Source organism: Magnolia sinica, chromosome 5 (assembly GCF_029962835.1).
Source record: "Magnolia sinica isolate HGM2019 chromosome 5, MsV1, whole genome shotgun sequence".
Lineage (NCBI taxonomy): Eukaryota > Viridiplantae > Streptophyta > Magnoliopsida > Magnoliales > Magnoliaceae > Magnolia > Magnolia sinica.
This window is the reverse complement of record NC_080577.1, coordinates 110,900,239-110,917,129: the sequence shown is the minus strand read 5'-3', so window position 1 is coordinate 110,917,129 and position 16,891 is coordinate 110,900,239. Positions and strand designations below refer to the sequence as shown.

Genomic DNA, 16,891 nt, shown 5'->3' with positions numbered 1-16,891 from the left:
ATCCAATCCTGTTATCAGTGCTATATCTGCGGAGGCTATAGCCCTGATGTTGCTAAGGCATATAGTAATCATAATCACACAATGCAAGATGCATGAGTCATACAATCCAATCATGCATCAATCCTACGCATGTCGTGCGCTCATGTGGGATAAATCTGCCTATCAGGGAGTCCCATAAATAACCTGCCCAATAACATATGTAATGGTCAACCACATCTCACAACAAGCACACAGATGATGCGTATGGGTATGTACCATGATGCTATGTTATCACATACTCATAATCGGTATCGATAATCGACTTATATACAAGGCGGGGTTTATAAAAGGATAACTGATCTAAACTATAACATAAAGATCGGTCCTCAAATGTGGATATACCAAATCTGATAGTACGAATTCCTCCGTCTACGACGATAATGAACTCCCCTCGTATCAAGGTTGGGCCTAAGTGGCCTACCTATATTCCTAAGGATCTAGAACGGGCTTCCTTCACCATACTATCATATGACCCGCTAGATGCCCTAGGGGGCCCAAATAAGTCATAGATGGACTCCAAGATAAAAAAAAAATCCTACAAGCAACCAATGGGGGCCCAACATTTTGGGTTAGCCCGATACGAATAGATGAATCATGCAAATATCAATGGGACCCAATAGTTAGGGTCAACCCACTTAGAGAATGATGAGAATAGGCCTAATAAGGCCTAAGGGAAGGTCAAAATGTGGACATTTAACCATCATTGCCCATTAATGTGGACATTTAACCAACATTGCTCCAAGGAGTGGCCCACATAAAACCAAACATATAGTGAGCCCATGACTTCACATAAGGGCCCAACATACATTACAATGGGCCTCACACAAGGGCCCAATATATATCACAATGGGCTTCATATACATCACATCGGGCCTCATCATATGAGCCTCATATACATCACATCGGGCCTCATCATATGGGCCTCGTATTCATCATATTGGGCCTCATCATATGGGCATTATATACATCACATCAGGCATCACTCCTAAGCTACATATACATACAATGGGCCTCACCAAATGAGCCACAAATACATCACAATGGGCCTTACTAAATGGGTCACAAATACATCATAATGGGCCTCATTACATGGGCCATATATACATCACAATGGGCCTTACTAAATGGGCTACAAATACATCACAATGGGCCTTACTAAATGGGCCACAAATACATCATAATGGGCCTCATTACATGGGCCATATATACATCACAATGGGCTTCATTAATGGGCCATAAATACATCACATTAAGGTGGGCCTTGCACATTCCAAATGGGCCCCACCACATGAACAGCTTGGATTAAATACGTACACCACGTGGGGGCCACGTGGATGGACGGTGTGAATATACAACACATCACAAGGTGGGCCCCACCCGTCCAGCAAACGGGCGGCATAGCTGAAATACATACATCAAAGGTGGGGGTCCCACGTCCAGTTGGAAAGGACAGACTGGATATACAACACATACATAAGGTGGGTCCCACCGTCCAGAGTGCTGGACGGTGTGGATCAGACCCATACATCGCTGTCAGCCCACACAGCACCATCCAGATTTGGACGGTGTTGATAGAGAATACATGCATCAAGGTAGGGCCCCACCCCACACGTGCAGCATGTGTGGGTGGGTCCCATGTCCAAAAAAGGGACGGACGACATGGGTATAACACACACCACATGATCAGACTCGCATAGCTTGCTGACGTCAAATACAACATCTTGTAGCCGCATGGGACCCACCGTCCAAGGTTTGGACAGTGTGGGTACACCACATGCATCGGGTGGGCCATGTGGATGGGGTCCATGCGTGCGTCCCCCCCCCCTTGATATTTGTTTGTTTCCCTCCATCCTGGCTGGCCCAAAAACGGGCAGCAAGGCGGGCCCCATTCATTGGACGTCCAAAAAATCTGGACAATCCAGATTGTTGATCACATTAAGTGGGCCATCATACATCATCATCATCATAAAAGAAAGAAAATAAAATGAGGAGAGAGAGAGAGAGAGAGAGAGAGAGAGAGAGAGAGAGACGAGCGATGGAGGGGCCCCACCACTATGGGTCCCTCAATACAAGCATCTATACATACATCAAGATGGGTCTCATGCATGCATGGGCTCATCATAGCAAAATAAGGTTTAGATGACCCTTAGAAGACATGGATTAGAGAAAAACTATCATGGTGGGGTCCATGGAGAATGGACCCTCCATGGCTCATGCATGCAAGAAGATGGGCCAAAGGCCACATCAAGGAGATCATGGAGGATCTCCACCATGGATTAGCGGGTCCTTCAAGTCCCCAAGCAATGAAAGAAAGAAATCTAAGGGAGTGGATGAAATCTAGCTTTAGAGAGCACCCACCTTGGGTCTAGATCTTCTTCTTCCATCACTATGTTTTAGAGCTCCAAGGGAACAAAATTCAATGGTTGAGATGAAGTTTGGAGGGTTGGATTGTGGGAAATGAAGTTGGGATGTGGCTGAATTTTTGGAGTTGCTTGGACATCCCAAGCTTCCTAGCAATGGAGAATGGAAGAAAAAGGGAGGGAGAGAGAGATAGCTTTTCTAGCTAGGCAATGAGTGATTTGGGGAAGAGGGGTGTAAGGTAATCATTAGTTGTAAGAGATAGGTTATAGGTAGGGTGACTATAGGTAGGGTGGCTATAGGTAGGGTGATGTCACCCCTAGGGTGACATCATCCTAATGATGGATTTTCTAAGAAAATGTGCAATCTGGAATAGGTGGGTCCTGTAACGCGCAATCCACGGTCATAATAATGTGCAGGCTACAACTTATGATCTAAGCGTCGGATTGACGCACAAGACGCGGCGTCAGAACCGCGGTGACGGCCCAGTCACAATGACATAGATATCGGGTTCAGTCAACTCGGGTTTACAGGTTGTAACTTAGGGTCGCGCGCAAATGTAATCTACGGGTCGTGGGTAGCCGAAATTCGACCGGGAGGACCGCGGGATCCTATGGAATAGAATGGACACTAGGACACAGGCTTGACAAATCAGGGTTTGGGCCTCATGCTCAAACTTCCTTCTTCCAGTAAAGATTAGAAGAATAAGTGGTTTCGAGCCTCAGGAGAATGGGAAGTATCCACGGCCGAGGTCATAAATATGAGAGTCAGAGTACCCACCAATTTCTCCACCCCAGATCGGATTTCGATAGATATTTGTTCTTCCATCAGATCTTCGACCCATGTCATTCTGACCCGATTTTTACTCATTTTTTATGTAGATTATCCGAAGGGGGTTCCCGAGCTCTCCCCTTTTCTTAGAAATTAGGTCGCTCAGGCAAGGCTGCTCAAAGAGGAGCAGCGCGTTTGACACCGTATCATCAACCCGGACAATTTTCTTTGATCTGAACTTTGCCAGCTAAAGCCTCTCCCTTCCGCTTTAAGTCTGTTTTCATTTGCTGAACTTAGAATGGTTTATATCCTTGTTGTAGATGGTCCTCTAAACATGACTATTTTGCATAGGTATGCTCGAGGCATCGGGATCTCGGAAAAGAAAGCCTCCTCCACTTCAGGAAATGTTTAGTTTCGAGCCCTAAGTGAAGCTTACTGGTCGGAGGAAGAAAGAAGTTTCCCAAGCTGGGGCTACCTTTGCTGCTGCTTCCGGGGCCGAGGCCGTCGCTGCCTCTGGAGTCGGAGTCGTCACCACCTCCGAGATCAGACTCATCGCCGCTTCTGCCCGAACTCCCGAAGTGCCCCCAACGACCTCTGCGCCTCCACCAGAGATGGGAGGTGAGAGAATCGAGGATGCCGTAATCGCGGTTCCCTCTTCCTCCGAACACGGGGAGGGGTCTATGGCAGAAGAAACCATCTGACCTGAAGGGAGAACGCTCACTTCATTCAAGGATGATGTCGCGTTGGTAACAGAGCCTCAGGTCTCAGCAGCTAGCGGCGTTAGCGAAGTGGCAAGGTTTGCTCTCCTTCCTGAAACCGAGCACCTCCTACCGAGTTACCATATGTCTGGTTTGGTCAACTAGGTGACGAAGCATGTTCCCGAGGCGGAGATTGCCGAGCTCCTCACCCATCGCCATGAATCCTTCATCAACGATATTACCTCGGTCTGCTACAAGGCACTGAATATTCCTTGTACAATTTTCTGTTATGATTCCGATCTGTTTCTTACTACACCCCTTGTTCAGGTATTGCCCATGTTCTTATTCACTCGAGAAAGACTATGGGGAAGTGACCAGGAAGGATGAGGAGATTGAAGCCCTTTGGGGCAAAGTCGAAGCACTTCGGCAGGAGTGGGAGGAGTTACGTGGCTTACTGGTGGAGGGGAAGGTAAGGGAGCTATTGTACCAAGGGGACATCAACGAGCTCCAGGCCCATTCAGACTCATTCGACTTCGAGCTGGTGAAGGTAAGGGCCTATTTTGGCTCGGTGGAGGATGATAACGCTCGACTAACGGCTAAACTTGGTCAGGCCAAGTTTAACACTGCTGCAGAGATGGACACTTGACCCCAAACGCCAAGATAAGCAGATATGTCAAAGGTGAGCGTATATGACCGAGATTTGAGAAGATCGGTTGCGTTTTCAACCACTTGTGATGGAATTGTAAGATGATCATGCGATATTCAGAGGGTGGGGTTCTTCCTCTGATGATGGGTTACTTCTTAACTTCGACTTTAATATACCAATGCAACTGAACAAAAAAGAAAATACTTGCAGTTGGTCGCAAGGAGCAACTGCGAAAAACCTTTCTGAAAGATGAACTTAGAATGGAAATAGTTTAATCCAAAAGTATAGACTTGAATTATAGTTAAAGATTAACAATACTTTTAAAATAGAGCTAAGTTATGATAAAGAAAGATAAAGATAATTTAATTGGTTTGTTAGATTGATATAAGAGGGCTTGCTTTGCTGAATTCTTCGCTATTTATAGATTCTTTCGCACCATCTAGATGCTTTATTTTATTTTATTTTTTTAAATTTAAATAGTTACTGCGACTGGATCATTGCCATGTTTGGTCTCCCATGTCCTTTCATCTCTTTTCGACACGTGTCCCTTTAACTAATCTTTTCTGCTCGACCGCTTTCTTTCTCTCGATCTTCTTGGCCACGCCTCCTTATTAGATGACATTTATCATCCAATTCAGTGCCAATTGTATTTTTGTAAAAAGTGCTGCAAATATTTTTGCAGATCTTTTGCATAGTATATATATATTTTTTATGTGCGATGATGTGTGTCATTCTCTAATTGACTATTTTAGAATTGGTCAGAAATATGGCATAACACAGTGTAAAATTATTCTTAAAGTCTCTAAATTCACATAATATGGCTGCTTGAGTTTTGGACCAAAATAATTTTTGTGTTTTCCCTTCATCCTCGTGATTCAAACCCAATGAATGGGATCAAACTAGCTTTTCTCTTTGGACATAGTATTGAAGAGGTGTGGCTTCAATGGATTTTAGGATCATTGAACGTGGGGTCCACCATAATGTATGTGCATTACAGCCACTTGTCCATCTGTTTTGACAACTCATTTTATGGCATCATCTTAATAAAGAAGCATACCCAAATATTAGGTGGAGTACTACACTAGACCTTGGTATTGAATACTCACTGTTAAAAACTTCTTGGGGCCACCAGAATGTTGACGAGGTGACAAAGATTTGGATGAAGGGCCATGCAAATATCAGCTTGATCCAAAACTTTCGTGGCCCACAAGAAGTTTTTAATGGTACATTGCAACTGTTTCTTATGGTATGGTCCACTTGAGATTTGAATTTGCTTCATTTTTGAGATTATGCCTTAAAATGAGCTGTCTGCCTTGATGTAAGGCATATATGCCACAGTCAAGGATCCACTGGAGCCACACCTGCCCACCCTGAAGAGTGCACCTCATGGAGCAAGTGGATTTTACAGTAAGATTTGCCATCCAACCTGTTGACCAGGGCTGTCAAACAAAATCAAATTTTGAGCTGGCCCACCATCCCAGCCTGAAACAGTTTAAAATCCGGGCGGAAAGCAACCCTAGGCCTGGCCCGTGGACAGCCCAACTGTTGACTAAGCCACACAAATTTTAATTTTTTTAAACGCAAATACAATCACACACACCACATATCCGGACCAAGAGAAAACACAAACACCAACTTTATCTCAAACTTTTGAGGCCTTAGAGATTTTTTTTTAATGATGGACATTCAATCACCACTCTTCCCCTGGTCCACTTAAGATTTGGATCTTCCTCAAATTTGAGCTCATACCCTGAAATGGGCGCCACTTCTATGGACCCTGGTCCACACCAGCTTTATCTTACTTCCACACTGCCCATCCGTTTTCGCAACTAATTTTAGGGTATGCTTCAATAAATGAAGCAGATCCAATGTTTAGGTGGACCATACCGCAGGAAATAGTGGGCATTCTCCCCACACACTAAATTTTCTTTTGTATGATGGGCATTCTCCCACACTGCTCCTTGTTTTGTGGTCCACCATAGTCATGTTTAAGCCGTATTTATGGGCCGAGTGGATCTTGTATAAATGTAAGTTCGTGTCCCACACAAAAGGACGGAAGAATGCAGTTGGGCGACTCGGTCCCACTCACCCCGAATCACCCTAGTCAGCAGTGCATACAGCCAGTCCAAGGGCTTGCAATGGATACCTGGTTACCCGACATATCCGATCAAAGAAAATCCGATACGAAATGATTTTTACCCCATTCAAAAAACAAAATAATAATAATAATAATCACTCAATTACCCAATTATCTGTTTACCTGACTTCTACGCGGGTCCAGCCATCCCGAGGGCATTTTTGTAATTTACTCAAAATTTTTTAACTATATTTTTATGGTGTATAAATGCTTTAGGATGAGTAATTTAATATTAGCTGATTATTTTATGAAAATTAATTTTCTATTTTAGGTAATTTTGTTAATTTTATTAGATATTTAAGTTATTTTATTTAGTTTTTTAATTACATTCATATTAGTTGGATATCTGATTACCATCCAACTCCTATCCGGCTTTTAACTTGTAGCTGCGATCTGTGCCAGCTTCAGACGATTAGTTCAAACCATGGTTGGAACGGATCTGCTATGATATGATGCATTAACATGACATAAGAGATGGCCGATGAGTTTACACAACATTTTCCAAATGAACATTTAAGGCTCATTTGTTTTACCATTTACCATAGTAAATGATGGTAAATGAGCAATGATTACTTTTAATAATTGTTTGGAGAGATGGAAATCAAGTAAATATGCCCGAGATTGCATTGCATGGATTGGCTATATGTCCTGCCATGGTGATGCATGTGTTTACTCTATGTTATCCATCTGTTTTATGAAAATGAGGCAGATTGTAAGCTCAAGGAACCACATCACAAGAAATAGAGGGATAGCGATGTCCACTGTTAAAAGAAAAATTTTGTGTAGGGCCCACAGTGATATGTATCTGACATCCAAGCCTGTTTATAAGGTCAGAAAGACATTAATAAAAAACACAAATATCAGCTTGATCCAAAACTTTTATGACCCCAACAAAAGCTTCCAAATTTTACTTAGGGAAACTTTGGGTCTTGAAATAGAGAGTTTTCAACTGCCATGTGATAAGTTGTCTTCGCTCTTCACAGAAAAGGCTCTCTGGTTTCTATGCTAGAGTCTCTCATACTGCCTATTGGAATCAATTCCAAGAATAGTGTGTGTGTGTGTGTGTGTGTGTGTGTGTGTGTGTGTGTGTATTTCTATCTCCAACTAGTATAAGCACCCATGTAGGATTACAACTTGGCATTTTCAAACTTCTTGTTTTGCTTTTAACATCCCATGTGAATCCTGAGGCATTTCTCCTTAACTGTTTCAACCCAAAAGGATTTCCCATCATTCAAAATTTCCATCCTAGTCTACCTAAAAATGCTCAATTCATGTTGGATAGGGGATCTAATTCCCAGAGTCTGACCGTTTTAGACATGTAGACGATATCCACTTAATTGAATTTATACTACCGTATTCTAAATAAATGTAAGCAATAATAAATATGAGGACCACTCGTGAAGAGATGTGAGTTTTCAATTTTTGTTCTTACATCAGGGATCAACATCGAGCCGGCATCGGCTTTGCAATGGTTATGGACAAGTTATCAAGACATTTACAAGAAGAGTTGTTGTGGTGTATGTTATTTGCAAATGACATAGTTTTGATTAAAGGGATGGGGATAGACATAAACACGAAGCTAGAATACTCTTTACAATCTAAAGGTTTTAAAATTACTAAAAGTGTATATGAAATGCAATTTTAGTAACAATAGAAGTGGAGGTGAGGAATTAGTTAAGATTATTGACAAAACTGTACCCCAAAATGATCATTTTTGATATCTTGGGTCGATAATTCATTAGATTAGAGAGATAAAAAAGGATGTTGCATATAAAATTCAAGTATGCCCATTAAATTCAAAGGGAAAATTTATAGCATAAGCTATAAGACCAATCATGCTTTATGGGATAGAATGCCGGGCAGCTAAAGAACACGTTCATATGACAAGCGGGGGATGTTAAGATGGATGAGTGGCAAGACACAGAAGGATAAAATAAGAACTGAATGCATTCAAGGGAACTTAGGAATAACACTAATAGGTAATAAGATGAAGAAAAGTATTTTTATATGGTTTAATCACGTGCAATGGAGACCAAGAAGCCAGTTACGAGCACTGGATTCAACCTGGGTTCAGCATGGTCAGGCTGACCTGAGTGGATGGATTAGATCACACACATGCACCACTTTGATAAATGTGTGGTGTAAATGGGCCCTCTAACATGCATGGCATAGCAAACTTTGTTTTATTGCTAGGATAATATAAATAACCTTACCATTATAATTAACTGGACGTGGCCCAGAACTGACTCGATCCTGAGTCCCGACTAAAACTGTTTTTTAAAACCAGTCCAAAATGGTGGACCCAAGCACAAACCCATTTCTAGATATTCCTGGATAGGTTCAAGAAATTGGACCCGGACCTGTTTAAATCTGGTCCATTACCAGCTGACAAGCCTAACGGGACACTAGATTACATTATATGCAGAGGCTGAGAATTTGTTCAGTATGCTAGGGTTTTTCATTTTTGTACAAGAGCGGGCTATGATTCAGCGATCGGCCATTTCAATATGACGGGGACCCACATTGGTCCAGGCACCAAAAATTGGAAGATCCTAGCCACAGAATCTTAGGCATTTTTGGGGTTGAATTGTGACATTTTCTGTCCCTGCTTTCTTAACCATCTACTGGACACATTGAAGTGTTAGGAATTTTCTATTTGGGAGATCATTGATGGATAGGTCATCCAAAGTGGATCCAATCATATCAACAGTTTGGATCACTTGAACCATTGGGTCCCACTTCACACTCTGCCCGAACATTATATAATACCTTTAACAAGAAACCATACATGAAAAAATCAAATGAATAGTATTAATAAGAGGAATATTACAGAAGAGCATCAAAAAGGTGTACCGATGACTTTGTAGGAGAGAACAATTCAAGGAGCGCACAGAAAGCATGGGCAGACTGCTGATTTTGGGTCCCACTCTCAAATTGATCGAAAAAGGAGCCAAGGCTCTTATAAGGAGGGATGATCGCTGGGCCACCTGATGGATTACCAATGGACTAATCCCAATGCTTGATTACATATGCTAGATCAGGTTTGTCTCTCTTCCATTGCCATTGTCATGCCAATGTTGGGTGAATCCCATAAAAAATGATATAGAACCATGTCTGTGCATGTCCCTTAGTAAAATGAGAAGGAACATAAAATTGATAAAATAAATAAAAGAAATATTCAGGAAAGAGAAATGAAAATGGGACTTGCAGATTTCAATTTGTGGGTGCATGTGGCAATGTCACATGTGTGCAAAGCATCATCAGAGGGGGATGTGACTTGCCTGTCCCCCGAGGTTATAGGAATCCCCTACAACCCCATGCTTTGCGGACCATGATGTTTGTGCTATATCCACTACATCCATCCGCTTTGCCCATTTATTTTAGGACATACACCCAAACATAGTTACATAAGGGAGATCCAAAACTCAAGTGAGCCACACCACAAGAAACAGCAGGGAAGGAAATGCCCACTATCGAAGCCTTCCTGGGGCCCACCGTGATGTTTATACGCCATCCAACGTGTTCATAAGGTGATCCCACCTGGATGAAGGGAAAGCACAAATATCAGCTTGATCCAAAGCTCCCATGGCCCAACAAGAAGCTCTTAGTGGTGGGTGTTCAATTTCCACATTTGCATGGACTGCTTAGAGTTTTGGATCTCTCTCATGCGTGTGCTCATGTCCTAAAATCAGCTGGTGAAAGTTACAGGCAAGTTGCATCAATCAGGCCCTTTATAACTGCGGTTAGAGGCAAGTCAAGTCAATCAGATGATCTCACAACATGGATGCCCCAGTGCAAAAATCAGGTCAGTCCAGTCATCAGGTCGGGTACAAGGGTATGTTGTTTGCAGATGGTTGGCCAATTTTTTGTCAACCATCCATTGTTTTCAAATGCATGTGGCCCACCTGACAAGTGACTGGCCCATATTCGGGGCCAGGGATCAAAACATTAGGGTCCTGACGAATAGCCAGGATATTGCAAACATTTGCCATGCTGGTAGATGTGACCCATGATTCCACTGGCTGAGCCTTCCTATAATTCATAATGTATGAAACAGTAAGTATGGAAGTTTCAAAGGAAAAAGATCATACTCACCAGCAAGCATTCCAGGAATCCTCCCATCTCATGGTATACGGAGCAGTTAGTCAAATAACTCTGCAAACCAAAAGGATTCAATATCAACAAGCAGATGAAATCCCTATAATACCCCATTCCCAGATACCAAAAGAAAGGCGAAGAAGAGGAACTACAGGGTGTTAAAGCGCCTGGTTTAAGTGAGGCCCATGGTTCATTAACCCAAACCCTTGATTTGCTGGGCTACATTAAGGATGTAGGATGCCCCAAAAATCTTGCAGATGAAAAGATCCCAGCCTCTGGTTGTTAGCCTTTTCCAGCGCCTTTTTCATTATTCTTTTCTTAATCTTCTATTTGTAAGCCACTGATCAAAGGGTCAGGATCTTCCAATCTGGGGGAATTTTTGGCATTCTTCAATCACAATAGGGACCATCATATGAATGGTCTCAACCACTGAACCAAGGGGTATGGCTGTACAGATGGGGGTATTGTGACATTAAACATGTCTAGACGCATCATGGCCCAATAATCCCCCGTGTTATCAAATTAGACCTGAAATCAAGAACTGTGATGGTTAGGATTGAGTTGGTACAAGTTGAAGGCTCCAAAAGGGCAACGGGAAGACCGAAAGGATGTGGGTGGAGGTAGTAAGAAAAGATTTGATGACCTATGGTTTAACTGAAATTATGGCCCTTGATTGGGTGGAATGGCTGAAAAGATTCATGTAGCCGACCCCAATGAGTTGGAATAAGGCTTAGATGATGATGATTATCAAATTAGAGCTGATCAACGCATATAAGACACTGATCCATGCAAACAGTGGCCCCCACCGTTTACATTGAGTATCTCCTTTTCTAAAAAATAAGGCCAATCCACTCATGAGGTGTGTCACACCTTTTACATTGAGTCAGACTGTTATTTCTTCATTGATTTTGACAGTGCAGATTGCCTGATGATGGGACCTGCTTGATATCTTCAAGGTGATGGGAAAAGGTGTGCTTTATGTAGGTGATCAGTTAACTTATTAAATGACCATTTTGAGAAAGAAAAATACATGATTTTAACACCAAATAAATGCTAACAATTGAATCAAGCACATTTTGAATTCTTACAATGGCGGTAGACAGGAGCGATTTTTACAATATCCTTCTTGGCTCTACAAAAGGAATCAAGATGAGTTCCAACCACTTCACCAGAATCTGTTAGGTGGATCCCATATGCCTGCAGCCTACGAACATCCCGTGAAATAGGTGATTGCCAAATGCCATCCCACCAGGCTGGTGGAAGAAGTGGCGTGAATGCGCACTGGTGGGCCTGATGACGACAACTCAATGGACCCGCAAATCGGTTCCAGACATGCCCCCATCCAATCTGATTCCCCAAACCATCTACTAATAAATTACTTTGGAAGCTGCTCAAGAATGAAAACCTCGAATCTGTAGAAGAATCTTCACCTGCAAAGAGAACCACACTTTATCATCCTTCGGTGGATTTATTTGATAAAGAATGGTGTGGACATACCAAGTCGATGTGCGGCTGCCAATGCTGCAATTAGTTGAGCATAGGTTGTCCCAACGCGCCTATGAGCCCCAGAAACAACGGCATGTTTTGCACGCGATGCTAGAAAGAAGTCCACAAATGCAACCCACCTTGGTGCTGGTCCCCAATCCTTCACTCTAAAATTCAAGGACTGAAAGCAGGATGTAACTACTTGAGCATTAGCACTCATTTTCAAGACAAGCATTGAAAGCCTATTTGTTTCACCAATTACCACGGCAATGTAAAGGAATTGTGCAATGATTACAAATTACTTATATCTTGATAACATCTGCATTTGACCACTGATTCCCCTGTTTGGTTTGTCGGCGGTAAAATTGCAATGATGTCATTTTTACATTACTTTAATGTCAAATTATCACCAAAATACATTAATGTTGCTATTTAGATTTGAGATTTTCCCACTAATGCCATGAAAAAAAGTGTGATTATTACAAATTCCCTTACCAATTTCCTGAATATATCTGCATTTGACCGGCGATTTCTGTGTTTGGTTTGGCGGTGGTAAAATCGTAACAATGACACATTTACTTTATGTTACTGGGGTAATTGTTGAAAAACAGCAAAAGGAAGCAAAAGCAAACTGAAAAATGTCCACCATTGTGGTCTCTAGAGCAGCTATAGAATCTTAGATAAGTGTAATGGACTATGACATGGTAACCAGAAAGAGGTGGCAATGGGCCTGGTTTGGGCCCAGGCCCAATGCTTAAGACCCAAGGTCCGAGCCCAGCATGGACCTAGCACAGCAGGGCCAAGCCTGGGTCTGAACTAAGTGGTTGGACTGAGGTTCTTTCCTGACCTGACCTGGCTAGCTTGAAAATTGATAAGATCCCTAATTCCCACATGAATGTTCCTAATCTATCCATTGATCAAGTGGGCTACACATGCACAGGGAAATAGCTATTTAGACTTCTAAAAGTTTTATGACCTGTGCAAGGGTTACTTGTTGATTCAGGAGTCTTTTGGCGCTGGCAGTAAGACAATTCAACTGCTCTGACAACCTGGGCCTGGCCAGAGTCTAGCCAGGTTTGGGCTGAGCTTCAAGGCCTGCGCATTAGACGTGGGCCTGATTTTTAGGCCCATAATTAACTGTTGACTTATTTAACATCGGTGGACTGAGTATTTGGTTGTTGTGCCTAATCCAGCCCAAGCCCAATTCGAACTCAGGTCCTTGGCTCATAGGCAAGGTATTACATAATAGTATCAGCCGGCGTCTTGGCCAGTTTGGTGGCCGATACAATACGGGCTGTATCAGTCGATATGGACCTGTAACGGCCCTGGAAAAAAAATTATTGGTAAAATTCTAAAAAATAGGAGGATCCCAATTATGTACTCTTTTTGGTTTTGGACATGTATTTGATTGTGTAACAGACCATTCTTTGGTAAGAATGCTGTCTATCTAGCAGTGTCAACTTGTCTTGCTGAAAGTTGGCCAAATAGGCCTTAAGCGAACACAAATCAAGCGTGATTTGGCGGATTAAGGCGCATTACATATGAATACAAGAACATATGAATACAAGAGAGAGAGAGAGAGAGAGAGAGAGAGAGAGAGAGAGAGAGAGAGATGGAAAAATGGAAAAAGTGATCATTTACCCCTTCTAATATTTCCCAAAATGGTCAACTCCACTTGCGTTATATTGAATCCCACTTAAATTGTGTTTTGATCATAAAAATAGATCTAGATCTAGTTTAAAATTAGTTTCTAAGCTTCCTTTATGGTTTATATGAACAATGGAGTGGAAAAAGGAGAAAATTTGAAATTAAAAACCTTCATGATGGGCCCTTTATGGAATCCCCGACAAACCCCCCCCCCCCCCCCGGCTTTCTTCATAATGGACCAATTCAACCCCGCAAGGTGTAACAAGGGTGATCTTAGATAACAGCCGATACAATCGTTACCCTGTATTGGAGAAGAAAAGGCATTGAGTGGAAGGCCTTGGATGCTTCTGGTTCGGCAGGAGGTATCATGGTGTTGTGGGATCACTCTGTTAAATCCTTAGAAGATTGTTGGATAGGCGAATTCTCTATTAATATGGTTTTCTGAGAATCTTCTGACTCCCATTGGGTATTCTCTGGAGTTTATGGTCCTTCCACTTCTACCAACAGGCCTCGGTTCTAGGCAGAGTTGTCTTCTATCCAACATAAATGGGGTATGCCTTGGGCGCTAGGTGGTGATTTCGATGTGGTGCGTTTCTCTTATGAAAAGTCGAATGGCTCTAGAACGCCTACTTTGATGAGACACTTTGCGGAGTGGGTCGCCATGCATGGTCGCGATGGGGACCGTTAAATTCTCTTGGTCTAACAATAGGTCCCCTCACGATGTCCCTCCTCGACCGGTTCCTGTTCTCTCCTAATTAGATCCTCCACTTCAATTTCGCTCGTCAAAATGGTTTGCCCAAACTTGTTTCCGATCATTGTCCAATCTTACTCAAGACAGAAGATATTAATTGGGGTCCTAAACCATTCAGGTTCAAGCTGGCATGGTTGGAGATGAAAGGTTTCAGGGAGCTGGTTTTGGAGTGGTCTTCTTTTTTAGATTGAGGGAACTCCTGGCTTTGTGCTGCACAAGAAACTCCACCAGCTGAAAGTTGAACTCAAAGAGATCTTTGGCAAGCGGGAGTCTGATATGGCTTCCATTCTGGCTGCTATCCAGAACCTGGACTTGCTGGAGGAAGTTGGTCAGTTGTCTGAAATGGAGTTCGAATCCAAAAGATCTCTCTCCTTGGAGTATTGTGCAAGGTCAAAGGAAGAGGAGATTAAATGGCAACAAAGGTCCAGAGCTACTTGGCTTAAAAGAAGGTGACCAAAACAAAAAAATTTTCCATTCCTTCGCTAATGCCAGGAGACAATCTAATGCTATCTCTTCCATCATGGTCGAAGATGAGATTCGCTCAAATAAGATCTCCATTACATCTTCCTTTGTCAATTACTTTTCTGAATTGCTCTCTACTGACAAGGTTTGTAGACTCTCTCCAGATAATCTCAATTTCAGGTTTTTATTTGACGAGGATGTGCCATTCTTGGAACATCCTTTCAGCATCGACGAGGTTAAAGAGGTTGTTTGGGGACTGGGGAGATATAAAGCCCCAAGACCCGATGGCTTCCCTGTGGCTTTCTTTCAGTTTTTTTGGGAGCTGCTTACTCCGGATTTGATGGCTTTTGTTGCTGACTTTTTCGATAATAACAGGCTTGCCTCTGAGTTGGGAAATACTTTCATTTCTCTCATTCCTAAGGTGGAAGGTGCCCAAAATGTGAGGGATTTCCATCCCTTTAGCCTTTTAGGAAGTCCTTACAAAATTCTTTCTAAATTGTCAAGTCATAGGTTAAGATCTGTTATATCCAAGATGGTTTCCCCCTCTCAATTCGCTTTTGTGAAGGGGAGACAAATCCTTGATTATGTGATTATCACTAACGAATGTCTGGATTTCCAAGCTAAGTCCAAAAAGCCAGGTATCATGTACAAATTGGACTTGGAAAAGGCCTATGACCAAGTGGACTAGACCTTATTGGACCATATGCTTGAGTGTATGGGATTCGGTCTCAGATGGAGAGCTTGGATTAAATTAGGTATCATGTCACCAAAGTTCTCTATTCTTATCAATGGATTGCGTTTTGGTTATTTTAGGTCCTCCAGGGGTCTTCATCAAGGAGATCCCCTTTCGCCCTTCCTTTTTGTATTGGTTACAGAGGCTCTCAGTGGCATGCTATCAAGAGGTTAGTAGCTAGGACTTTTTCGGGGAGTCTCGATTCCTAACTTCAATCATTTGCAGTTTGTAGATGGTACTTTTCTATTATGTGAAGCTAACAAAAATCAGGTGGCTCTTTTAAGTATTACTATCTCTTGGTTTCAAGTGGTTTCAGGTATGAAAATCAATCTTTCCAAGACTGAATTCTTTGGTATCAACCTGGAATATGAGGTCAGTAATTCTTTGGCTGAATCTTTTGGATGCAAAGTTTGCATGCTTCCTACTCTATACTTGGGTTTGCCCCTTTGTATAGGTAAGCCTCCCTTAGCCTTGTGGGACAAAATATTAGAAAGAATGGAATGGAAACTTTCAGCTTGGAAGTTTAACCTTCTCTCACTGGGAGAGAGACTTAATCTTATTAAGGCTTCTCTCTCAAACCTCCCCGTCTATTTCCTCTGTTTATTCAGATGCCTGAAATCCGTGATATCGAAGATTGATAAACTTAGAAGGAACTTTCTTTGGCAAAGTAGTTCTTGTGGAGGAAAATTCCCCCTGTTGAAATGGAATGAGGTATGTTACTCTTATGAAGATGGAGGGGCTAACATTAAAGATCTGTTTCTGTTTAATGAAGCCCCTTTGGGCAAATGGGTATGAAGATTTGGTTGTGAGGAAGATTGTTTATGGTGCCAGATTGTTGCAGCTAAATTTGGTGTTTCCATTGCTGGCTAGTGGACCAAAAATTCTTCCCTGTATCGGGCCTCATTCCTTTGGAAAGGCATTGCCAAGTCTGCATTGTCTATGTTTGACAGAATTTCTCTCTTTGGGTAGAGGAGAAAATATTAGATTCTAGCTAGACATTTGGATTGGTAGTGATCCCTTGCAGAATCTTTTCCCAACCCTTTTGCAATCTCTGCTGATCCAAATG

The 16,891-nt window shown here is 42.3% G+C and overlaps 1 protein-coding gene across 1 annotated transcript in view; it reads right to left on the bottom strand.

Moving 5' to 3' along the window:
• Positions 1 to 9,438: 9,438 nt before the first annotated feature.
• The window catches only part of LOC131246692 (uncharacterized), a 37,420-nt gene continuing 29,967 nt past the window's right edge, over positions 9,439 to 16,891 (bottom strand). The window contains exons 8-11 of the mRNA XM_058247042.1: positions 12,245 to 12,413; positions 11,836 to 12,177; positions 10,745 to 10,804; positions 9,439 to 9,775 (exon numbers count right to left, since the gene is read on the bottom strand). Of these exons, the coding sequence (XP_058103025.1) occupies positions 10,803 to 10,804; positions 11,836 to 12,177; positions 12,245 to 12,413 (513 nt within the window). The 3' untranslated portion in view covers positions 9,439 to 9,775; positions 10,745 to 10,802. The remainder of the gene's footprint in view (positions 9,776 to 10,744; positions 10,805 to 11,835; positions 12,178 to 12,244; positions 12,414 to 16,891) is intronic.